The sequence below is a fragment of the Pleuronectes platessa genome, chromosome 14 (genome assembly GCF_947347685.1).
Source record: "Pleuronectes platessa chromosome 14, fPlePla1.1, whole genome shotgun sequence".
Taxonomy (NCBI): Eukaryota; Metazoa; Chordata; class Actinopteri; order Pleuronectiformes; family Pleuronectidae; genus Pleuronectes; species Pleuronectes platessa.
The window spans coordinates 13,484,344-13,509,542 of NC_070639.1; the positions used below are offsets into that span (position 1 = coordinate 13,484,344).

At 40.9% G+C, this 25,199-nt stretch overlaps 2 protein-coding genes and 1 long non-coding RNA gene across 3 annotated transcripts; 1 reads left to right on the forward strand and 2 right to left on the reverse strand.

The window, feature by feature from the left end:
• Positions 1-709: 709 nt before the first annotated feature.
• Positions 710-4,148, reverse strand: bbs5 (Bardet-Biedl syndrome 5). The gene is made up of 12 exons (XM_053440622.1): positions 3,967-4,148; positions 3,691-3,773; positions 3,547-3,612; positions 3,215-3,264; positions 2,962-3,089; positions 2,731-2,866; positions 2,259-2,354; positions 1,944-2,006; positions 1,679-1,813; positions 1,408-1,491; positions 1,144-1,167; positions 710-1,048 (listed from the first exon to the last, which is right to left on the reverse strand). Exons 1-12 carry the CDS (start codon positions 4,026-4,028, stop codon positions 947-949), a joined length of 1,029 nt encoding a protein of 342 aa, XP_053296597.1. The 5' UTR covers positions 4,029-4,148; the 3' UTR covers positions 710-946.
• A 601-nt stretch (positions 4,149-4,749) lies between these two features.
• On the reverse strand, positions 4,750-25,199 carry col28a2a (collagen, type XXVIII, alpha 2a). Its single transcript, XM_053440623.1, has 36 exons — positions 25,060-25,199; positions 24,739-24,875; positions 23,860-24,434; positions 23,300-23,320; positions 23,125-23,184; positions 21,857-21,910; positions 20,916-20,960; positions 20,798-20,824; positions 20,667-20,711; positions 20,532-20,576; positions 20,082-20,135; positions 18,896-18,964; positions 18,703-18,771; positions 18,510-18,578; positions 16,658-16,726; positions 15,421-15,489; positions 15,220-15,288; positions 14,789-14,857; positions 14,614-14,685; positions 14,376-14,444; positions 14,210-14,281; positions 14,012-14,080; positions 13,795-13,863; positions 13,621-13,689; positions 13,449-13,517; positions 13,259-13,327; positions 12,974-13,042; positions 12,637-12,705; positions 12,467-12,547; positions 12,078-12,113; positions 11,957-11,993; positions 9,059-9,616; positions 8,626-8,924; positions 8,286-8,535; positions 7,415-7,603; positions 4,750-7,324 (listed from the first exon to the last, which is right to left on the reverse strand). The coding sequence occupies exons 2-36, from the start codon at positions 24,872-24,874 to the stop codon at positions 7,317-7,319; spliced, it is 3,699 nt and encodes a 1,232-aa protein (XP_053296598.1). The 5' UTR covers position 24,875; positions 25,060-25,199; the 3' UTR covers positions 4,750-7,316.
• LOC128456441 (uncharacterized) lies at positions 10,805-11,335 on the forward strand. Its single transcript, XR_008341834.1, has 2 exons — positions 10,805-10,950; positions 11,030-11,335. It is a non-coding gene; the product is annotated as an uncharacterized LOC128456441 (long non-coding RNA).

Here is a 25,199-nt window from a genome sequence, read left to right on the forward strand (position 1 = left end):
GTATTCCCCTTGGCCAAAGGGGAGAGCTCACCCAGCTGTCACAGAGCAGGAACAGCTGTGACGGCCTTGTCACCTTGGTGATTAGTGACAACATTGTTGTACAGCCGCACAGAAATAACCTCTGATCTTTTCGTTTGAGTCACCTTCCGGTCTAACTAGAAGAATATATTCTTAAAAGAATTTCAGCATAGTACATAGTAAAAGCACCACACACTTAATAACACAATGTCAGGACCACCTTCTCTACTGTACACGATGATGGATGTGCTTGGTATTTACCACAATCCAGTGTGTTCTACGTACTTCTGGATACTGAGTGTGGAGTACGTCACAACCCTGGACAGGGACAGTGAACAGCTGCGGCTGCAGGAGGTGACAGTTTGTCCTCCTTTGACATTTTTTAAATACTTGTGCAGCTTTGTCGAGATCATTGTGTCCCTTCCCCACACAAATACAAACACTCGTTTTGTATTGTATTTTACTAATCTTCAATATACAGTTTTATAATTGTTCAATGCATAGATGAGTTTACAATTGACATTTATCACATGTATATATGTATGTTTATGTCATTATATAAATTTAAATATTGTTTTACTTAAAAGGTATATTTTCTCTTCGTTTGCTTTATTACTTTATCAAAACTCAACAAACATATTGGTTAAAAAACCCAAAAAACACCTAAATATTGGGAAGAAAGTACTGTACATTATTTATTTAAATACACGTATTTATTAACTTTAAAACTTTACAAACTTTATTATATTTCACATTCTACCCATGACAATAAAATATACTTTATACAAATTACTCCAGAATAAAGCATTCACACATGATATTGTATTTTCTATTTATGTGTGTATGGATGAGCTGTACAACTTTTAACCTGAGCTATAAATAAATACATTATTTTCTGAATAATGACACAATGTACATGCACATTATTTCAGCCCATTACTTCCCAAAGTCCATTCAGTGTGAAGCCATCTTTTAGCTTTTCGATGGCTAGCCCCAGATCCTCAGAGAAAACTGGCTCACGGTCTTGTTGCTTTGGAAAAACGATGAACAAGTTAAGTTTAGCATATTTGACAACACACTTAAGGATGATGATTATCATTATTCATTATTTGTGTGACATCTTACCTTATTGCCATCAGCAAAGTAGGCCTGAAAGCAAACAAACAGAAACAACAAAAACATATTGAGTCAAAGTAGCTGGGGCGCTGACTGTGATAATAGGTTATTGTTGTCTGATGAGCTCCACCCATACAAACAGGAGCACCAGGCAACACAAATTCATGTTTGTTCATTAAGCTGAGGTGCATTAGCTCACAGCTATTCTGAGAGTCTGAAAAGTAAACCACTGACTCCCAGAGGAGTGACGCGGTGGCCAACAGACACACTCACAGTGAAAGCGTCAGTCTGCTCATCGGGTTCGATTTCCACATCATCAGGGGGCTGGTCCACGGTCAGTTCTTCCAGCGGCTGGGGCTGCAATCACAGTCAGGACAAACAGCGCTATGACAACAACATCAGCTGAACATATGGAAAACTATCAAAAACATTAATGAGGGTCTAGGTAAAATAAATCCACTTGTAAAAATGGCATCATGATATTTTAGACTTTTTAAAAATTGGTTTGTTTACAGTGAGATCACTGAAAGTCAGATATTTCTACCTTTTCTTCCATTTCATAGTCCACTCCAAAGATGGGGTTGGCAGAGTAAACCTTATGCAATGAGTTGATTTCCTTCAGGGCGTCTTGAAGCTTATCCACAGGGTCAATCTTAAATCCGAGCACGTAGCCACCGCTCTGAAACCAACACAGACAAAGCATGTTCGTCGATTACCAGTGAATTGATCAGAGAAGGGACTCCTGTCACTAGTATTCAATCTTTGTTTTGTGACTAGTGGAGGTGAAGGACACTCAAAAACAAGTTTACCTGACGTGAACTCTCTATCACCAAAGCCAAGCCAAACTTTGAGTCTCTTATCCTGATAGACCACTTGGGGGGGGGGACGGACAGACAGACAGACAGATAAGACAATAACAACAATGTTAACAGGGATGGTATGTGATTGTTACTACTGTCTACATTATAGTATCTAGTCCCTTTATTATGGAGATTCATTTCAAAAACATTTGTATCAACAAAGAAGCAGAAAACTATTTGTTTATCAAAAGCTCAGATATGAGTTCTGTTAAATAGAAAGTTTGACTGTTGGATCATTATTGATATTTAGTGGTATATACTTACAATCTGGAGGTAAGGAATGCTGACATTGAAGCTCTCATTCATATTGGCATGCCACACAATCCGAACATTTGTGATGAAGAAAGTCCCAAGATTACCCTGAAAGAAGCCAACATCAGAGGAGTAGGTACAGTAACTCACACTTATACAGTTTACTATTTATTAAAAATCGAATTAACAACAGCAATAAAAGTCAAACTCTAGACACCTTTAATTAAATCTGCAGTTAATGTCGTTGAGAAAATATCTTACATTGTTTACTTTTCTTACAATCATGCTGCTTATTACGCTGATTAGAATTATTACAATTGAAAGTACACAAATCTCAAAATATTTGGGTTTTGCATAGTACAGTAACTGTGAAGATATGTAGAGCTAGTCCAGGTTTAATCTGTAAAGGTAAACTGTACATTATGTGAACTTGTAAATGCTAAATATTCTTTCAACAGACATATTTCATGATGCGCACCAGTACCTGATCACTGGATAAATTCCAGACTCCATTGATTTTATCATAAACTTGCTCCCGGGGCAAAAGTCTCAGCTGCTTGTTTTGAATGAGAGCCGCTCGCAGCTTCAGGTCCCTGTACATCTTAGAGGTCTCATAGGCCCTGCAACAAAACACAACAAGGCAGAGACATTTAGTAGGAAATGTATTTGAAGTAGAAATGTAAGAGGACTGAATATTTCCACAGCTTTGTTTTACCTGTGCACAGCGATGACAGAAGTAAAGAGCCGTGGACTTCCTGGAACCACATTTGTAAAAATGAACTCAAATCGTGTGTTGTTGGACTTTGTCAAGATGTAGAGCGCTTCAGTTTGGCCTCTCAGTTTCTGAAAAAGAGCATTCAATTCTTACATCTCCATTCACCTTTATTACTAATATTCGTAATATCATATTGACAACAGTTTTTAAAAAGTTGTTGTATAACAATAAATACTTAATAAGGTTTACTTACTGAATTAGCGGTCCTTGTTGTGATGTTAATGATAGAGTTGTAGCCCACAGCTGAAAACCAAAACAGATTTGCATTTACATTTCTCATTAAGTGTGTGTGCCTTTCTTGTTTAAATATTCAGAACTATTGTTGCTTATAAATAATACGATTTGGAGGAAGTACATGCTAAAAGGAAAACCGAATAGTGGGTGCACAATCCAAACAAATCTAACCTCTGGCAATAACTGTTTGAAAAGAGTCATTAATGCCCCTTCCAAGAGAGGGCAGAATTATGCAGCTGATGGTGAAAGAGTCAGACGAAATAAACAAATCCTTTTGACAGGTGATCTTACACAGATTGACTCTAGGCAGAGCCAGCGAGTGCCAGATGATCCGTAGGTTCGTTACCAACAATCGTCCTGTAAGACAAAACGGACATGGTCGGTTATAAGGTCTCTGATCGGCCACACACTAGATGTCCAAAGAGCGTTACGGACCTCGATCTCCGTTATTTCCTTTCGTGTCCTCTATGGAGTCCAGGCAGTCGATGAGCGCTTCTCCTGGGCGAGTTTTCATCTGCCTGTGAACAGCGATACGTTAATAGACAGGTCGGTGTGTTGTACAGTTATAATACTCACATCTACCACATGGCTGCGCTTCATAAACACCGTGGACACACAGTTATTGGGGAAACAACTATTAGCTGCAGGCCATGTAGCGTAGCTGAGCTAACCAGCTGCTACGATGGAGAAACGAAGTCAGGGTAAACTTACTGCGCTGTTATGTCGAATCTCACGTCTCTGTCTTCCCACAGAGCGTCTAACACAGACGCCATGGCCGCGGGTTATAGATCCCACAGGTCAGTGTATCCACGTTCACTACCTGTGGTCGCTTCACCTGTTGGACAAGCGACCACTCGGTTAGCTAATCGGCTAATCTGAGCGAGCCCCTAGCGTCATAATCACCGTGGTAACAGACGGTGGGAGAGGAGGGCCAAAAATGTGGCGGAACCGAAAGGCCAAAATAGAAATAGATGAAACATTTGAATAAACAAATAAATGAATTTAGAATTTCATAAATTGAATTACTATGGCATTATGTATGTATGTATGTATGTATGTATGTATGTATGTATGTATGTATGTATGTATGTAGGTCGTCGGACTTCTGATTGGCTGGTGGAGGTCTATCAAAACATAATGCAAGGCTTTAAAACTTTTTACAGATTGAAAAATTATAAACTTTAAAATATATTTTTTTTAACTTTCAAACACAGAGTTTCAACCTTTCAAAACAGTTCAAATTAAGCAATGGTACTTTTCATAACTAAGAATACAAACATTTATTACTCTGTATTGTGTATTTATTTTGTATAAAATTAATATAGTGTGCAAAAACTATATTTAATTATAACAGTAGGAACTCAAAGAAGGGTGCACAAATGTTTTAATACTTATAATGGTATTAGTAATACTTTGCTGAACAAGCACCTGTGAAACACTCAACGACTCTTGTTTTATATTTTATTATTAAACAACATACAAAACATAGTACACACACGCTGCCCAAGTAGACAGGCATTTAAATGGGTTGATTTCAGAATGCTTCAATGTACAAGTTGCCACTTTTACCAGACCTCTGAAAACAGTAATGGCCGGCCCTTTATTACAGCTGCACGAAAATAGTCAGGACATATTTCAGCAGGTCAACATAATGTAAACAAACATCTCACTATTGCTATTTTATTAGAACTATATTAACTGTATGTATAGCATACATGGGTCTAATAGGCAAAAGATCTAAACCATAGCTTATTTATAGATTGGATTTGAACTGTAGTTAATTCCCTGAAGTCGTCGCTTTAAACCCAGGACAGCCAGGATTAAGACTATTTTCTCTTCTGTACAATTTCTTTGAGGTAATGCAGTCAGTTCTTGTAGAGGTTATTAAGTCAGGAGGTTAAAACAGTAACATAATGGCACTTTTTCAGCGTTTGATTCGATTTGTCATGACTATCTCCAGGGGCAGTTCTGGCTAATTGGAGGCCCTGGGCAAAGAACAGGGCCTCCAATGGGCCCCCCCCCCCCCCCAAAAAAAAATAATCTATTTTGACTATGTGTGTGTGTGTGTGTGTGTGTGTGTGTGTGAGAGAGAGAGAAAGAGAGAGAGAGAGAGAGAGAGAGAGAGAGAGAGAGAGAGAGAGAGAGAGAGAAAGAGAGAGAAAGTGAGTAAATAAGTGTGTGAGAAAGGGAGACATGTGAGTGAGTGAGTTAGTTTTTGTGTCATACTAACCCAGGGGTAGTCAACCTTTACTATCGAAAGAGCCATTTTGCCCCCTCTTCCCCTCTTGGAGCCAAAAAAATATTTGATAACACAGGTTATAAAGTTATATATATAGTTATACAATATATTTAAAAACTATAGTTTGTTGCATTTATTAAATTATAGAACGACAATAAAAAAACGGTTTAACTGCTATTTTAACCTGTTACAAAAAAGGAAAACACCAAACTCTTATGAAGAGGAGAACATAATACATGTGTAGGCCTACTTTGAATTAAATGAAACACAGAACTCTGCTTTTTTTGCTCATCTCCAGCTTGGTACTTTTCAGCAGATGCTGTGTGCTCGCTCTGGAAATGTCTTTCAACATGACTTTTCTTATAGTTTGCTAATTCCTCGCCACATATCAAGCATACAGGTAAACCTACATCGTTGGCAGTGAAAGTTAATCTGAAAATTAATCTGTCCACGCAGAATTAAACTCTCTATTTACCTCCCAGACATTTCTTTTGGGGGATTTGTCCCTGGTTAGTTTACCGAGGCCGGGGGTCGGACACTATAGATTAGCAACCTGCAGGTAAGAGCGCCAGGACGTAATAGGATGTGACGCATATTTTAGTTGACGAAATATTAAAACAAAACATGAGACCAGGTCAGACTGGAGGCGGACACAGACACTGAAGCTCGGTACAAACCAAATGCAGCTTCTGCTCTGATCAAGAAGCTGCAGCGCTGATCTCTGATCAGCTGTGACCAGAGAAACTCTATGTTTTCACTGTTTCCACTGATAAGAAGCAGGCAGTAAGTCACTGAGTGGCTGCTTCACGTGAACGAGCTCTGATCTCACTGAGTCTCTCTGAGCGAGTGAGCGGGGCGGGGGGCGGAGCCCCGGGGCCTGTGTGTGTGTGTGTCCGCTATCTGGGAGCACGCACCCACACATTCACCCGCTCCTGGTATTTCATGACGGCCTGATATGATGATGATTTAAAAAATGAACGTGACGTTCACTCACGTTCATTATATGAAAACTTATTCGTTAAGTTCACCGTTCGCGAAAAATATGCGCAACATGCATAACACTGTACAGGGAGCCACTGCAGAGGGGCTCCGGAGCCGCATGTTGCCGACCCCTGCACTAACCAAACACACAAAAAAAAATCATCTGGCCCGCGAAGCGGTTTTCTATTATCTATCATATCACTCTGTGGGGAATTGGCAACTGCAGGCACCCCTGCTTGATGCTGTGTGAGAAGTGGGAAGGGGAGGGGGCGAGGGGGACAGTTCACCTCTGGGTCTCCCAAATGCAGTGATTCTCAAACTGCGCCCCAACTGCGGTAGGGGATATGTGAGGAGGAACTAATGTTTTGAGTCAAAACTTTTGACGTCCGCATCTCTTTAACAGTGGAACTGTAAACAAATCATTCTTTCGCCGTAGGCAGGGGTCGGCAACCCGCGACTCTACAGCGGCTACCTGTACACTGTTGTGCGGGCGAGTGTCAAAAACCAAGTTGAAAATAAAGTACGATGAAACCTGTCTTGCTATTGGGTTCATATTGAATGAAGGAGGACATGAGGAGTGATTTATTTGAAAAATAAAGAAAAAAATCATAAATACGACGAGGCCCCCTGGTGGCCGAGGCCCTGGGCAACTGCCGGACTTGCCCAATGGGACGCGCCGCGCCTGACTATCTCACACGCCTTCGCTATTTAACCAAAAAATATAATTGTGGGACAAAAGTGCATGAGAAGTTTTGAACACGTTGAAAGAACACTTCAGAAGAATGTAGAATAGAAATGTCAACTTTCTGTCACGTTCTGCTTCTTTCTTCTGTTCTTCTTTTTATCCAGCTGGAGGCAGAAAAGTGTAACAGATAGATGTGAATAATAATGGAACAACAATTTATAATATAGTTGCTGTTAAAAATCTCTAAAAGTCACCTCTTCTGGATAGAACACAAGTCTCCTTGCATTCGTCCTCTGTTTCATAACGGTTGTCATTTCCGCCACAGCCTCCATACCAAAACTGTGCACAGGCGTTGGCCTGCTTGTCATAGTACCAGCGGATGATGTAGTCTCGGCAGGTACCTTGGTCCAGGCTGAGGTTACAGCGGGATTCAATAGCGGCCTCTGCAGGAGAAAAGGTGTGTGTGAGATCTACATTTTTCATAAAACATTTATTTACCCAATTAGAGTAGCAGCATATCCCAAATCGATTCTGAATATTACAACATGTCACTTTATTAGTTGTATCTAAGTAACTGAAACCACAAATCAGGCTAATATAATAATTCTGCAATAAATCATCTCTTCAGGAAGTTATAATAAAAATTTAATTTAGAGATGTTGATTCAACTATATGGTCCTTTGGGAGGCAACAGTTTATGGTGCTTTTAAATTAAACTTAATTTTCTTGAGAAGTTTTTCTAATAATAAGTCCAAGCCAGGTTGTATGAATATAGTACAAAATAGCACCACAATCTGCAGCCTCCAAAATGACCATGCAGTTGTATTAAATCCGCTCACTTCACAGTTTCAACTGAGACCGAACATTTTAACCTTCACTGGTGTGGATCTATTGTAGGGTTGGTAATTTGGTAAGCATGTTTTGGTATAAAGAGCAATGCACAAAGGAAATGGAGGATTTGCTCATTGCTGGAGGTGATGAAACAACATAACACAAAAGTATAAATAAACTGGGCAGGAGGGCCAACTCGGTCTTGGACTGTCCTTAATGAAACATAAACCATCCAGTGACGTGTCAGAATGTTCTCTGTGAAAAAGGTCTACTGAGCAGGAGTGCAGCTCTCACCTTCAAGCAGGACCGGGGTCACCACTGGCTGCAGTTGATTCGAGTTTAAGGATATTTCTGAATCCAGCGTTGAAGAAGATGCTGCTGATGAGGATGAGGAGGACGAAGATGATATGACTGCTTTGTTGGGGACAGAGCGATCTGTCACAGAAGATTCAGGCACTGTTGTTTTGTTAACAACAGCCACAGTGGTGCTGGCCCGCACTTGGGCTCTGATGTCTAAATCTTCACCATCATCATCTTCCACCACCTAGAGTAAAGCAACATACATTTTTTTAATCAGAGACGAATTTTCAGCAATCAGTATAGAAAGGATAGAATTTTAGTATTTCAGCAAGACCTGAAAAGGGAGAGGATCCGCACTGATGGGCAGCGTGAAAGTGTCTCCACGGCCTCTGGTGTTGGTGCGTCTCTCGTTTTGAATCTCCTCTTGGTAGTTATAAGTATTCCCGTTGTTCCCATGTCCATTATTTCCATAAACATAACCATTATTACCATGGCCATTATATCCATTGTTTCCATTGTGTGCATTGATACCATGCCCATTGTTGCCGTTCCTTTGTCCATTTGCGATGCGATTGTAAAAGACTGCGCCGTTTTCATCTTCACAGAACTTATTGACAAGCTGAGACTCCAGTGCTGAAAAAAAGAAATTAACTCATCAGTTAATTTAAGGAACTTTACAATCTTTCAGCTGACAACAATTGGCTTTATAATCTAATAAAGACCCAGCTTAAAGAATGATATTTACAACATCTGGCTGTGAATATCACCTGGTAGTGTGTTGAAGTCATCAATAAGGTACATGTGTTCACTGTCGGGGTCAGAGGCAATGAGGTTGAGTTCCTGCAGAAACTCAGCCTGTGTCGGATCAGATGAATTGACGATCCCCAGTGCATACATCTCGATGTTGGCAGCATGAGCCTCCCTCACAGCTAGATCAAGCTTAACAGGCTCTCGCTTGTCGGTCTGCCCATCGGTGATGACGATGGCCACTTTCCGGACTCCAAGCCGAGCGCTGAAGAAGGCCTCCTGAGTGGCTTTTCTGATGGCGGTGCCTGTGTAGGTGCCCTCACCCATGTAAGAGATTTTTCTGATCGCCTGCTTGACCTCCTGTTTGGTCATGTAGCGAACCAAGTTGAATTCCAAATGGACCTCCAGACTGTAGAGGACCAGTCCGATCCTGGTGGCGTTTCGACCAACTGTGGTGCGGTCCACCAGCCGTGTGACAAAGTCTTTGATGATTTCAAAGTTCTCGGGGCCGACACTTTCTGAGCTGTCGATGACAAACACAAGCTCCATGGGCCTCTCCTTGCACTTGATGCCACATCCTGAAACAAAATAAGGTCCATAGATTTAAGCATATCTCACTTGCTCCAGTACTTTAGGTTACCTTATGCTAGCTAAGGGCAAAATCTATAGTCGCAACAACAGCTCTGTTACAATGGACAAAGGCATGGCTGTGACCAGGGGTGGACTGGCCATCTGGCATACCGGGCAGCGTCCCGGTGGGCCGTTGACCCAATGTGGGCCGGTCTGGTCCGCTATGTTTTTTTTTGTTTTTTTTTTCTCTTCTTCCTCTCTAAATTCCCTCCAATTGGGCCGGCCAATTGGCTACAGAGGGCTGGCAGTGTGTTGCCAGCATCGACACATATTATTGGTCTATTGTTTGTCATTGTCAATCAATCATGGTCTGACAGGCTCAGAGAGCCCTGACAGTGCTGTCAATCACAACACAAGCCAGGGTGGGGCGGGACCTCAAGGCATTGGCGGGGAGAGTCGCGGGACGGGCTGCTGCTGAGACAGAAACTTAAAATGGATAATAAGAGTAAAAAACGCCCGGGTGGCGCTGAGAAGCATCGGGAAAAAAGCCTAAGTCTCTGGAGGTGGAGGCTGCTACATGTGCCAAACTGACCTATTTGGTGCCGGGTTCACCAGCCCAGCAGCAGCAGGTGCGCCGGGAGACGAGCGAGGAGGACTCGACAATGATGAGCGAGTGGAGGCAGACATGGTAAGTAACGTTGGCCTGGCGCTGGCTAGGCTACATTTTTGAGACATGTCCAAAACAGAGTAGAAAACGTTTTTGATTTTGTTTTAATATGCCGAATTGTGATATTATGGGTTATTATTGTTCAGATGATTTAGCTAAGCTAGCTAAGAGCTGCTAACGTCGTTTACTGTTGCCATAGCACCAGTAAACTTTCTGAGCTGTAAATAGAGATGAGAGTGCTTATGTGTTGATCCTTAATGGTGTGATCATGTACACTAAATTATCAATTATTACAGGTTGTTGTGATATATTTGAGGAGTCGTTCTCCCTCTGTTTTATATGTGGACATTTGGGACCACTGTTGGAATTTGGTAAGTTTATACTGTATTTTTTAATGTATAAATTCATACTTCATAATTATAATAATTTTCAAAAGGTTTTAAAAGAAACACACATCCAAAAAGTTCTCAACTCTAGGTTCAGGACAGAGGAAAACATTTTCTTTATTTTTCAGACATTATAATGTATCCATGTCCTTCTCCGGTTGACCACTTGACATGTGAGAGCCTGAGGAGTTGTTCCCCCTCTGTCCATGTTCGAGGACTTGCTCTCTGTCTGCCTCCACTCTCTGCCTTCACTGTACCAAAGTTTGTCTGTTGAGTCTCCTCTAGTCTGGTGAGTTTTTTATGTTTTATGAAATCATACTTAATTTGTGATGATTAGAGACATTATAATGTATCCATGTCCTTCTCAGGTTGACCACTTGACATGTGAGAGCCTGAGGAGTTGTTTTCCAGACACAGGTAGAGCTGGCAGGGGTGTCACCCTTGGCCTGCCCTTTTGGGCTGGGCTTCAGCTGCAGATCTAAAGGCTGCTTCCAGGGGCATGGGGCCCTCAGCCTTTGTTTTTCTTTGCTTCTGCACCTTACAACATACATCACACCTTATTTTCACACATCCAAACACTGTTAACACCACTGACGCGTAACATATTTTACACATCCCACTACGTAGTTAGAGCTATCTTGATTTGGAGTTAAATAAATTTACTTTTGGCTTGAGAGGTTTGTGTGTGGCCTCCCTTCTTGTTGCCATCTTTGAGCTAGGTGGTAACAGTAGTATGCATGAGAAAAGACGCCGCAAGATTTGTGGACTTCTATGTGGTGTCCGCTGATAATGTAGTGGGCTGGTCTGGACAGACAATGCCAGGGCTGAATTTTTGTCCCAGTCCACCCCTGGCTGTGACACAATGACATTGTTCATGATCTTAAATTAGCTTTTTAGCCTGCTAAAATTAGCATCAAACACAGCTGAGTCTGATGGGAAGGTCATTAGTTTGGTCATAAACTCAATTATTCGTTGAAAAGGAAAAGTCAGTGGGCCACCAGAATCAAAAGGATTTATCCTCTGTGGCCCATGAATTATATACACAACATCATTGTAATCCATCCAGTAGTAAAGATTTTTTGATCTGGATCCAAATGTTCCAACCGTTGGCTAAATTAATTGTAGCTTATTCAAAATGCTGTTGCCGTTATTTGGACCAAGCTAATAAGATTTGAAAACAAAATACTTATACTGTCAATCTCACTTTGCCTCTACATTTATAGCAGTTGTGAAGTTAAAAACCACCAGAAACGTAGTTAAACATAGTTTAACCCCGAGTGGACGTTTGGTCTTACCACAGATTTCTTTGATCAGCTTAATAATGTCTTCTCTCTGTAAAACATGGAACATTCTTATTAGTATAAAATCTATTTAATTTGTTGAATGGTCAAACATTTGTTGAATTTATAAACTTACCGTCAGGCCTGTTTCTCCTTTTGTTCCTGGCTTCCCCTGGGGTTTGAGAAAAGTATAAAAATATCACCATTTTCACTTCGTGGTAAGTAGTTTAGTTTCTTTGTCATAGCTTTGTGATGCTAATATTAATACTAACAGTATACTATTGTTCAAGTGTTTTACACACAAACACTTTAACTCCATTGTTCTGGAATAAGAAAAGCATAAATTTGACTAACTTAAATTTTTCTGCCTCTTGGTACATTTTACAAGGTAATGAATTGAAAATATCTTCTTAAGTCATCATCTGATGAATAACAGCTTCCTCTGCTGTTTTATTTCACACTATATATGTGTATTAATCATATTCATGCAGTAAGTTAAGTCATAATGGCAATGTCAGTACTTACTGCTTCACCAGCGACTCCAGTATCTCCCATCTCTCCTTTGAAACCTTTAATTCCCCTCTCACCCAGTAATCCACGATCACCCTGTATCAAGGAGAGTATTGTCAGTCTAGTCAAAGACCTGTTCATGTCATAATCATTACATTTTTGAAAGCTACATAGAAATTTCTCACCTTAGGGCCAGGAAAGCCGTCTCCGGTAGGACCTCTTGGTCCAGTCATACCTTGAGATCCAGGCATTCCCTGAAATTAGACTGTACTGTAGACTGACGCATTGGACACTCAAATTCATCCAGTCTCTTGAAGGATCTTAAAATACTTTTATGAATTGTCCTGCAGCTAGTTCGTCAGACAGTTGTCTACTGTGTAACTTGTCAGAAAAAATTAATTAAATCATATTGCTTCACACTTGTCACAAGGAAGTAGAGTTGTGAAACAAACCTTATTATGAGAAGCTTGGTAAATTCCAGAAATAAAGAATATCCACAAACTGTAAACCACAATTATTTACCTTTGGACCTTGAATGCCTTCGCCTGGAGTTCCAATTGGACCAGGGGGTCCTGATCTCCCAAGATTACCCTTAAAACAAAGGTTAAGAAGTAATCATGACACTAGTTTACGACCAACTTACATTTAGTTAATGATCAAATTCATCTGTTGGACAATTTCTAATCTTATAAAGTATATTGTGTGTGGTTTATTTGATCATGTATTAGTCGTGATTCATATTTTAATATCAATTGAATTTGAATGATTTGAGTGGTTTGTATCTTAATGTTCAAGAATGTTTTTTACCGGTGGTCCTGGTAAGCCCTCTCCAGATGGGCCAGGCAATCCTGGCAATCCTCTAAAGCCAACATCACCCTAGAATAGACATGACATAATCAAATTGACAATGAACATCACCATATTCACACATACACTCCCATAAAAAACAGAAAGACAAACAACCAACAAAAAAACAACACCTAGACTCGACACAAACCTTTGGACCAGGAATTCCAATTCCCTCTGGGCCTAGTTCTCCTTGTAAGCCTGGCAGGCCTGGAGGACCCTAAAAGATGATGCATAGATTAGTTCACACTGTGCCAATGTCCACAGGGTTTTATAAACTAAAACATATTAGGATTTGTGAATTCTTGGTTTGTAATACAAACCTCAGGGCCAGGAAAGCCTTCTCCTTTTGGACCATGTGGACCCGGTAAACCTGGATGACCACGATCACCCTTGGAACAAAATTAATTGATGAAGACCAATAACATGTTGCAGTCCATACAAACATTGTCTTTAAAGTTCTATAACACTCTAGAATAAAAGATAATGGTATTTACCTTTGGACCGGGCAGTCCAAGGCCTGTTTCCCCAACAGGACCATGGGGCCCAACAGGACCTTGATCACCCTGAAAACAGGACAAACAAGTCAAATGGATTCTTGGCTACAACAGTATTTGGTTGCATTACATCTCATCAGACACTTTCAGGAAATTACTCTTGATGTGTGGTTATAGTCTATCTGCCAAGGTAGATGATAAATGTTTATTAATTTACCTTTGAACCAGATATAGACCGTCCTGGCTGACCTGAGATGCCCTGCTGACCTGGTATTCCACGTTCTCCCTGGAAAGAGAATTGGTTAGAGATGTACAGTCTCTATATTGACAATACCTCAGATGCCAATTGAAGATGTGTTTTTTGGTTGTAGGAAGAAGCTATCATAACATAGCAAAATACAACATTAGCTCTTACCTTTGGTCCAGAGGGTCCTGAAATCCCTGGAGGACCATGTAACCCACGGATACCCCTCATACCCTGGTCACCCTGGACAGAAAGACAGCCATACATTATCTGATTAGCATTTTACCTAATAAAAATGTGAACTACACAATGATATATGGTGTAATTTAAATCATACTTTCTCCCCTTGAGTTCCAATTCCTTGTGCTCCCTCAAGACCTCTTAAACCTGATAAACCAGGCTCCCCCTAATGGAGGAACATTAAAAGAGACAAAGACACAATCTTATTAACACAAAGAGTTCTTGAAATAATCGTTTTTGTATTAGTAAGTCAGTGAACAAAGGGAAGGACGGTATGGTTCAGATACAAAGAGGACATTTGGGGTTTTCCACTAAATTGGCATTAAATACTGTACCTTCTGTCCTGGAGCTCCATCTTCTCCAGGAAGACCAGGCAGCCCACCCAAACCAGCTGTTCCAAGCTCTCCCTGTGACAGCAAAATAGGTTTTTCATGGATTTGTTACATGGGCAGTGATAATACGGACCTTAGCTTCATTGAATTGTTTAGTTGGAGACATGTGTTGGATTACCTTTGAACCAGGCTCACCAATGCCTCTCTCTCCTGGACCTCCCTGCTCTCCTGGTAAACCTTGGTCTCCCTAGAATTAGAAACAGAAAAATGGCATTGGTCATCATTAAAAATGTAACACAGCATCAGGAGCAATCTCTACCCGGAGAAGGTAAGGCTGCCAAGAACTGACTCCACTGACTTCCCCTTTCTTCAACAAGAATGGTCACTTCAAATATACCTTCTATTTACTGTGTATTTAACCATTCACACTGCTAGGTATAATCAGGCATGTCATATCAAATCCTAAGTCTCAGCAACCCAAAGTATCCTAAATGTAAAACCCTTGAATCCCTTGACCTTGACTGTATGAGATGATAATAAATACTGCACCAGCTCTCTCTGACCAAACAAGCAAATGGACTCTTGAATTTGACATGTGTTTAAACAAACCTTAGATCCGGGTAAACCTTCTCCTGTTAGCCCTCTGACTCCTGGTGGACCTCTTGGACCCTCAACACCCTGTGTAACAATAAAGAGTAGAAGATTATAATTACTGTAGATTCTATTATTGCATTTGTATATGTCAGAGAGTGTGACAGAGACATGAGATACACAACTTTTTAAACATTTAGAGAACAATTTCTTGCTGACCTTTTCTCCCTGTATGCCAGCTCCTGTCAGTCCAGTTGGCCCGAGAGGACCTGCAGGCCCAAGTTCACCCTACAAGTAGAACACCATTGACAGGTCAATATCGTAAACTATATAAAGATGGAGGGAAATAAAGCCCCCCCCCCAAAAAGTGAAGCTAAATCCCCCCCTGGTCACTGGTTGTAGTATAGTGGAAGGGAAAAAGTAACTTTCCAAAAGTACATGACAAAATAAAGGGTTTGCAGAGACGGTTTCTGTCATTTTAGACAGTCCTTATCACATTGCTGTTTACTGAACTGCTAATTTTCCCGGTTAGTTTGGTTTTAATTAGTTAAAATGATACTATAAAAACGGGGTGAAACATTATGATTGACATCTGAGACTCACTCAGAACTTTATGTTCACCGAAGTGGAACATTTTCTTCAACTTGCCAATCAACAAGCAACAACATGAAGACAATCATAAAAATAAGTAGCAATGAATGACATAAAGTCTTAAAAACAGGCAACACAAAGAGACAACATAAACAGGCACATACACAGGTTTGTATTGCAAGCAAAAGGAGTTCTTGTGATAGCCTACCTCTGGATTGGATGTCACTTTGTGGAGTTAACAATAATTCTGTCCCAAAACACATTTTTTTGTGCCAAAGTTACTCTACAGAGCCTCCCAGAGCTAGGGGTTCCATCTAATCATACTACAGACACCAGGCACAACATCGAAACCACCTGTCTGATATTATGGCAGGTGTAACACCGCGGTGAGGGTTGTCTTGTCTTGGGGTTTCTGTCTCGTAACTTTCTGTTTTGATTTATGTTTTATACCTCTTTCTTTTTCTAGTGAGTGTTTTGTATATATTAAGTGAGTTTTTTCATAGCCCGATTGTTTGTCACTCTTCTTAGAGGATCAGAAATCAATAAAGTGTGCTGGTACGTGTAATCCTCTGCATCTGAGTCCTCATTTCAGTCCAGGCCTGACAGTGGGTAGGTTTTATGCTGTGGCTGATATGTATTACCTTTATAGTCCCACATTATTTATAGCACATGGTGTAGCCCGCTTTTACCACCATTAACTTTAAACCTTTCCATATTAACCAGATGTTTAGTGTAGGTCTCCCTAAACTCCTCTTGGCCGAGTCTTGTGTTTCAAAGAGTAGAGAACATTTGGGCTCCTTTATGGATTTCATTTCTGCCTTTGTTGTGTGAATACTCTGTGTCAGATTATAAATTTATAACCCACCCTGTCTCCTTTGATTCCTGCACCCTGCTGTCCCCTTGGCCCCCTCGGTCCTGGGAGCCCCCGATCACCCTGTGGAAACGAAAATCAGTTCATGTTCGTCAGTTACATCACAGCCAGTTTGAGTCAAAGCCAAATGTGCATTGTTCTCACGAAGAGAGTATGGAAGAAAGAGCATGTTAGCACCTGTTAGCTTTTCATGATTGATGCACAATGATCCTATGCACGAGGAATGATACAGTTTTTTTTTCAACTTTCTTCATGCCCGCATGATTGTTCAACTTTTTTCCACTGCCCATGAATAATGAAGCACAAGTGGGTGATGACAGGAGCTGAACAAGAACTGCTAGTTTAACTAGATTTAGACAAGCCGACCTGAACTGAGAAGTTGATCACCTGTGAGAGATCCCCCTATTACAAGAGGTAGAAGTGAGCGGAGAAGTAAAACTTACAACAGCCAGGAAGTCTGGCACAGGTCGAACAGATGTGAAGTTGCTTGAGGACATTTCCCAGCGATCATTTTCTCTGAGCTTCCTTCGACCAATAAAAGTGTCCCGAAGGTTTCCTCAACAACCTCATAATTATGTTCCTTACATTGTCAGATTTACTGACAAGCTCTGTCATGAGCCGCTGTAAAATGAGATATAGTTTACGTCTTGTAATTTCACTGTTCAATGCTTTCTGTTTTGAACACTAAGACATGTTGCTGTCATTTATAATCCTCAAGTATAGTTTTAGGCTTTGAGCCACATGCTATTGCATCCAGTCTCGCATGTAACGTTAAAACCCTGGTGGAAGCCCTGCAATGTGCTTCTGAATGAGGAGTTTGCGGTCGATTGTAAAATACAATGTTCCATTGTGAGGCATGTTGCAGCACGGGAGGAAAAACAAAATCACAGGTTTAACACATCAGCTGCAAAGCTTGAACAAACACCTGAGCTGTGAGCCGTTGAGTTGGAACAGAAAGAGATGTGGCTTTGACAGATGCAGGCCTTGAACTGAAGAATGCCCCTGTTAGCTACAATTACACTGAGATCAGGAATTTGTCAGCACATTGTGTTTCTGTGTTAATTGTCGGCCTGAAAGAATCTGTCTCTGAGCAATGCCAGCCACACAAACTGGAAACTGGTGTCACATTACTTTCAGCATCCAACAATCAATTGATGTGGTAATTATGCAAGTGTGTTTTAAACTCTGTGAAAATTAAAGCAGGTAGTTATTTAGATTAGGTGGTAATGAAACAATTGCTTTTTAAACTAATTGGTTCAGAAGTCTCTGTTTTGCGCATCAATTACAGAATGTCTGCTGCCCCTAATTTTATATTGATATCATGTTGATACAGGAGCGACACAGAATTAAACACTGGAACATGACTCCACAGAAATAACTTGTTGCAAAACTCAAAGATCAGTAGAGCGTATGCCAAACTTCCTGACGCCATAGACACTCAAAGTATGTATTCACTGTCATCTATTAAAAGATGTGGAATAACCTAGGAGAGGGTTACAGTGGTTCAAGCTTTGGTTCTTTGGATACTTTATGACTTCTTTATTTTGATTTTCTACTATAGGGTTTGATTACTTTACCAGAAGCACTGTACAGATTATACTATTGCAGATCCACATACTCACCGCTGAGCCATTGCCTCAGCAGCACTGGAGGTTAAATGCTTTCTTCAAGGGCAGCTTGACAGAATCATCAGTGAAGGGGATAGAGGGGTCTTTGCTCACTCTATTCTACTCTCAAGAATGTATTTATCTATTTTTTAAGTATGTTACCAAAGCAATATTCCATACCCTAACCCTAACCTAGACAATGTTACTGTTGTTTGATTGTCTCAAAATAATAGGCCTACCTTTGGTCCAGGGAACCCTTCACCCTGGGGTCCTTTGTCCCCTTGAACGCCTTGAGATCCTTGAGGTCCCTGTAAACAAAGCCAAAGTGTTGAATACGTCACCCAAAAATTAAATTGAATAAAACATTTAACAATTTACCAATGATACAACTACAGCCACAGTTTGCCACAGACAGTTTGGTTCTTAACTTACAGGAAGTCCAGGTTCCCCCACTCCTTGAGGACCATGAGGACCTGGCCTGCCCTGGAACCCCATGTCACCCTGTAGATTGATATAATGATTTAGTTTAATAACATCAACCTAAATAAACGACACCTAATAAACAATCACAAAGAGTCTCATAGTACAATAACTTATTCACTGGATGATCCATTACACATCTTACTTTTGGTCCAGCAAGTCCAATACCAGTTTCCCCTTGAATTCCTGGAGGACCAGCTGGGCCACGTTCACCCTGTGAGGACAAACATAATAACACTTGACAAAAGTGTACACTGGAAATTAAAACTAGACTTGATTGACACACAAACACATGTAGACAAGATGCTGAAACGAATGCAGTCAATCTTTCAGCTGCTGTGTGTATTGTAAATCGGGTAATGTGCGAGGTATTTGATCTCTCCCTGCAGGTCAGGACAAATATGAGCGAAACTCAAGCCCCTGTAATGTCTCAATGTTTATCCCCAAACAACTGTTTCTCAAAATAACTGAGTATTGGTGGAAGCTCTCTGTTTCTCTTTTTCTTTCTGGTTCGCTTTCCTGTATTTTTTTTCCTGTCTGCTGGATAGACGAGACTTCTGGCTTTTTTTTCATCTTCTGCCAACTGGCCCACACACCTGGGCTTCATCCTTCAAATTCAATCAAGGCCACTAAAACAACATTATAGTTTTTGATGGATGTTATAACAACAAAGTGAATTGTCAATGTTTGACAACCGAGACTGAGAATTTGATTGGTTGAGAGCATGTATTGGTGCACTCTCACGAATCACAAAATGATGGTATGTTTATATACAGCAAGCATGACACGTAAAAATGTAATCATTTTGCCCATTTTTATGTGATTGAATCATCAGGTAAATTTGAGCAGTTACTGCATTTCTTCCAGCAATCTGTTTTTGGGATCTAATACAAATCACACTAAATAGAGACCACCAAGATTGCTGTTAATCTTTGCAAATGCCACCTACGAGCATATCCTCACATGGCGAGACTGAGCATATACATTGACGGTCCGTGTATGTTATTAACAGGAGCTCTTGTTGGAGAAGCTGACAATGCTGTAGGCACTTTCTAGTCTGTATTTAGTAACAGGATACACACAGGAGAAGCAGTAGTATGATTTTCTTTTAATGTTGGTGAATAACAGTAATAATGGTGAGGATTTCGGCTCATTGCCAAATGTTCATGCAGGGGTCTATTAGCAGACAAACAGGCCTCTGTGCAGGATGGTTATGACCCTGGGTGGTAAAACTCCAACCTCTTGTTTAAACTTATCATAAAAGGAAATGTAAAGGTCACAGCAGATGTGCACGATGAGCTGAAGTGAGAGTTGTTTAGAAAGGGGCTGACCTGTTTCCCCGGAGGGCCCTCTGGTCCGATGTCTCCATGTGGTCCTGGTACCCCCTGCAGAGACAACAAACAACCATTAATTAGAAAACAACCAGACAGTTGGTTTGTACATGACTCTGTATGGAAAGGAGGAAGTGTTGGACATAATCTGGTCCTTTGTACCTGCTGTAGTGTTAAGTGTTTAATGAACATTGTCGTTGACTGACACTGTAGTTGTCGATTACGAAGTTGGTTGTACTGTGTAGAATATCATGATAATGTATATCTATATTTTTAATGGTTATTTACAGTATCTGAAATAAGTTTTATTGTATTTCCAGTTGTAAGTATCCAGAGTATCCATGGATTGTAGGTAAAACATGTCTTTGTTCTCTTCTATGTGACTGTTTAAACAATATAAAGTCTTAACGAACAAAGACAAGCTCTATAAACACGTGAATTATGACTCACCTGCGGGCCTCTGACTCCTCTTGGACCAAGTGCACCTTCAAGACCCTGGAGGAAAGAGATCACAACATCAAATACAGTGTTCTCAAACTGCAAACATGTTATTCAATATGAGTAGTGTCGGTAGTACCAACGTACCCTGTCTCCTTTGATTCCTGGAGTGCCACATTCCCCCCCCTCACCCTGTGTAGAGATTACAGGTACAGCACAGATCCATTTTGTGTGCAGCAATATAAAACATCATCATTGTCAATACCTGAATTGCTTACCTTATCTCCTTTCAGACCTAATTTCCCCTGCAAATAGAATAAATGAAATATGTGTGAACAAACTAATGTGACAGTAGCGAATATTCTTTTTATTTTGGTGTTAAATATCCTCATTTACCTCAGCACCTTCTCGTCCAGGTAGACCACTCAATCCTGCTTCACCCTGATATGAAGGGGTTACACAGACTCATTATAATAATCAATGTTAGTATGTCCAGCCTGTTGTAGAAGGTCAGAGTCTGACATTGCAGTTATTAACAAGTTTAAAAGAAAAACAAAAAACATATGAAACATATCAAACTGTTACCTCTTAATGGACTGAAAACGTCAGACCCTTTAAAATCCCTGTCTATAAGCCCCATACAAAGAATTAAATAATATTAATAATATTAAATATATTTTAAAACAACAAATACTAAAATAGTGCAAAATATGCAGGAACAGATCCATGGATTAGCAGACTAAACACCAGTTGGCATCATCTGTTATTGAAGGAAGTTACAGCTAAATATCATCAGTGAAACAATACAGATTGTCACTTTGTCTGTAAAATCAGAATCAGAATCAGAAAGTAAAGGGCCTGGTAAGCATACAAAGTAAATAAAATAGGGCCCTATAGCAAACCTTGGGGTACTCCGTAGGAGATCAGTGAAGAGTAAGATGCAAGAGATCATAATATGCTCAATATTTGCATAAATACTTGTCACTAAATGTCAAGCAGAGCACAGAATCGCTTGGGTCAGAAGGTAACGTTACTCTCAAATTACATCCAAATCTGTTTAAGATCATTAGCATGTAATTTATCTAACCCTAAAACTAATCCTAATCACAGATAACATGATAAATAAATAAAATCAAATAACATAAGAACAAAACATAATAAAAAATATCCATTAACTCTGACACAAATATAAATTTTTAGAAGTCTTGCTCAATGGATCACAATTAACAGATACTGGATCACGCAAAACGGAAACATATGATTTAGGAGTGCACTCAGGAGGGTAAAAAAGATTCCCAGCAAAGAATGTCAGCCCATATGTCAATCAAACCACACACCTTATGCCCTTTGAGCCCCGGGGTTCCATCATCTCCGGATCGACCTTTCTTTCCCTGGAGAACGAAACAAAATATGGGTCAAGATTGGGATCATTTGTTCTTCTGAGTGTTTTCTCTCCAGTCAGTATGTATTAAAATCACTAATGACAAATACACAAGTCCATGACCCATAACCTGAAAATTAAAGATTGTCTACTACGTTGTTTGCAAAGTCAAAGTGCAAGGATTTTTGTCCACTACAGAGAGACACCGGGCAATACAGACAGAGGCTAATAAAACCACTGGCCTCGTGTCTGAATGTGTCGTACGGGTGTGCTCTTGGATTTGAGGGCTGAACGTCGGTTGACGCCATTAGTGGGCATGAAGTGTCTTGTCCACGGAGCCACAGGTCATTGTCTCTAGCTGCACCTGGACCAGGATTTTCAGTTGCCGGTCACCAGAAATTGCTACTTTTTGACCATTAAACTAATGAGAGCAATTATGAGAACCTTTCTGTCTTAGTGTAAGAATTTAAAGAATCTCTCTGAGGAGAAAGCCCCTGGTTAATGACCATGCAGCTGTCTGTCAGCAACGTGATTACCCGTCCGGTTGCTGGAAAGCTTCACATTACCTGCGCTGTCTAAGAAGGAGAGGGATCGAACGGAAATTTGGAAGTATACACAAGTGGGTACTAAGAGGGGCTGTGAATGTCTTCCTCTAGCATCAACCATTACATACAGTAGAATATCTGGCTCTCCATACTGCACTCCCTCATCCTGTGTCCCTGTCTTACTGACCTGGTGGCAGACAGGGTTGCATTTTAGATTTATGATGGCCAAAGGTCCAGTTTTACAGGGAGAAGAGCCCTGAATGTGGTGCCTCTGGTTTCCATAGGACATCTTATGTTGCATGAGAAATGCACAGTAACTAGCTGGGACAAGGAGCTTGGAGTATCGACAAACATATTTCTATGGCAAATACAATCCCCTGTCTCTCCTCTTGTTTCCCAGTTGCCATTGGTTTGCTTATAGAATGTAGGACGGCACCACCTGTCCACTTACTGCGAGTTTGCAAATGCCTGCAAGCTATACTGGTGGAGGAAAAGCAAACAGTTATCCTGATTGTTCCAAACGGCACAATTACCATACCCCACATAACAGGATCAATGTCAGATTTCTTCGCGCCAGATTTCTGATATCGTTTGTTCTGTCAGACATCTTTGACACTTCAAAAGGAAAACTGATCTTCGGTTGCGGGGTATTTTGAAAAGTTTGAGGATTAGTACTCACCGCAGGCCCACTGGGCCCCCTCTCCCCTCTCTCGCAAGCACATCTCTGAGCCAGAGGGCACTTCAAAAAGAAGAGACATCGTTGCAAAGTTGTCACGGCTGTAATTCTACACAATCAAAGTGGGCATCTTGTCCTACACATTATTAAATGTCTATCAGTTAACTGTAATACTTACTCCTTCGTCAGCCAGGCCAGTCTGCAAAGAAATGAGAAGTTTATGAAAAAACATTATCAAGTTTGTTCATTCCTAACCTATAGATTTTTTTAATAACTCAATGTAGCAAAAACATCACAAAAAAAAGCTGATAAAGACAGATAACATTCCTGAATGCTTCTACGTTAAGCATCTTCTACCCTTCGAGATGAAGTGGAATGAATTGCAAACCTTGTGTGTTGCTGTAACGAAAATGCTTGTTTAAATGCAACTGTTTCCACATAAAGGAATGTGATGAGAGATTTAGTCCTAAAAGAGACGCTAAGCCTTTAAAGGAAATCCACGGGATAAGCTCATCAAAACATTGAGTTTTTTGTGTAGATTCTCTGGAGAAAAACTTAAATCCAGCGCTGTCACACATACATTATCCCTTTGTCTCTCTGCTGAATTGTCATCATTCCATCTCTATATAAATACCTGAACAAGCCCGTATGTGTCAACTCCCAAAAGATGCCTCGTCAAGGCAAATGCACGACTTTTCTGCAAGTGCTCTCCGCTGAAAGACAAGATATTTTACTCACAATCTCAGTCACGATTTTCTCGACTATGTCTTCGTCCTGTAAATTGCGGAAGAACCGGGAGGCAGGGGAGCTGGCGAGCAGACGCAGCTGGTCTACATTGGCTGGGTCATTGGCCGACCGGGTGATGCCCAGGGTGAAGAACTTGACACCCTGGTTCTTGGCGTCAGCGACAGCGGAGAAGATGTCAGGGTTCCTTGGGTGGGAAGTGCCATCTGTGAGGAGGATGGCCACCTTGATGCTGCCAGGACTGGATTCCTCCAGGTAAATCTTGGTCATGTTGGTGATGGCGTAGGTGGTGTAGGTGCCGTGCCCGATGTAGATGATGGGAGCGATCCGGGTCTTGAAGTTCTCCATGCCCCTCCAGTCTTTGAAAGTTTGCTCTGTGATGACATGGCTGCTGTACTGCAACAGGGCCACCCTCAAACTCGTGCTGCGGCCGGTTTGCAGTCGAACCCCTTGGAGTCTGTCCACCACGTTCATGGCAAACTGCTTTTCCTGCTCATGGTTGTCCTTAGCGCTCTCAGAGCTGTCCAACAGGAAGGAGAGCTCCAAGCTGCAGTCCTCGTCTTGGATGGCTGCGTGCACACAGAACAAGATGCAGCATGTTCCATTGTCATTACAACCCATTTTACAAGTTGTTCTTCCAGCGATTTCAATGATACACTTTCTTTGGATTTCATGTAAAAATCTTGCATTTTCTTCAGGTTTTTATACAATTTGTCTTTAGTAAAATATTTATAAATCCTAAATAGGATTTCTTTGATAAAAATGAAGGAAAGCATCCACAACTAAACCACTTAAAATACTGATTGATGTATCACAGCAATAAAATGAGCTCCAAAAAGACTGAATATACTTTTTTTTCATTAATTTTCTTACCTTGTCCATAATGAATATTGGCAGCCAGAGGTTTGACTCTGGATTTCTTAGCAGTTCTCCTCTCTTCATAGAGGTCCTGGGCCCAGACACTGGTCAGTGCAGTGACTAACAGCACTGATGTAAAGGAGGGAAACATCCTTTTCCCAGTTGTGGAGAAAAATGGCAACAACAATACAAAGTTCCATCAATGTTACTGTCCACAAAAAGTAGTTTGAGCATCTAATCAAGTTCATCCACACTTCTTATAACAAGACAACAGTTTAATTGCAGCGAGTTAGAGGAATAAGTCCTAAAAACAACTGAGTTTCCACATTGACTTACCTTTCACTCAGGAACGCTGTACCTCAGTTGGAGTGCAGCCCGAAATGTGGACGTGATGAAGGCAGCAGGGACGGCGGAGGACCCGGGGTGCACAGCTGGCTCCGGTCAGCTCATCGATTCTGCAGCAGCCGCAGTCGTGT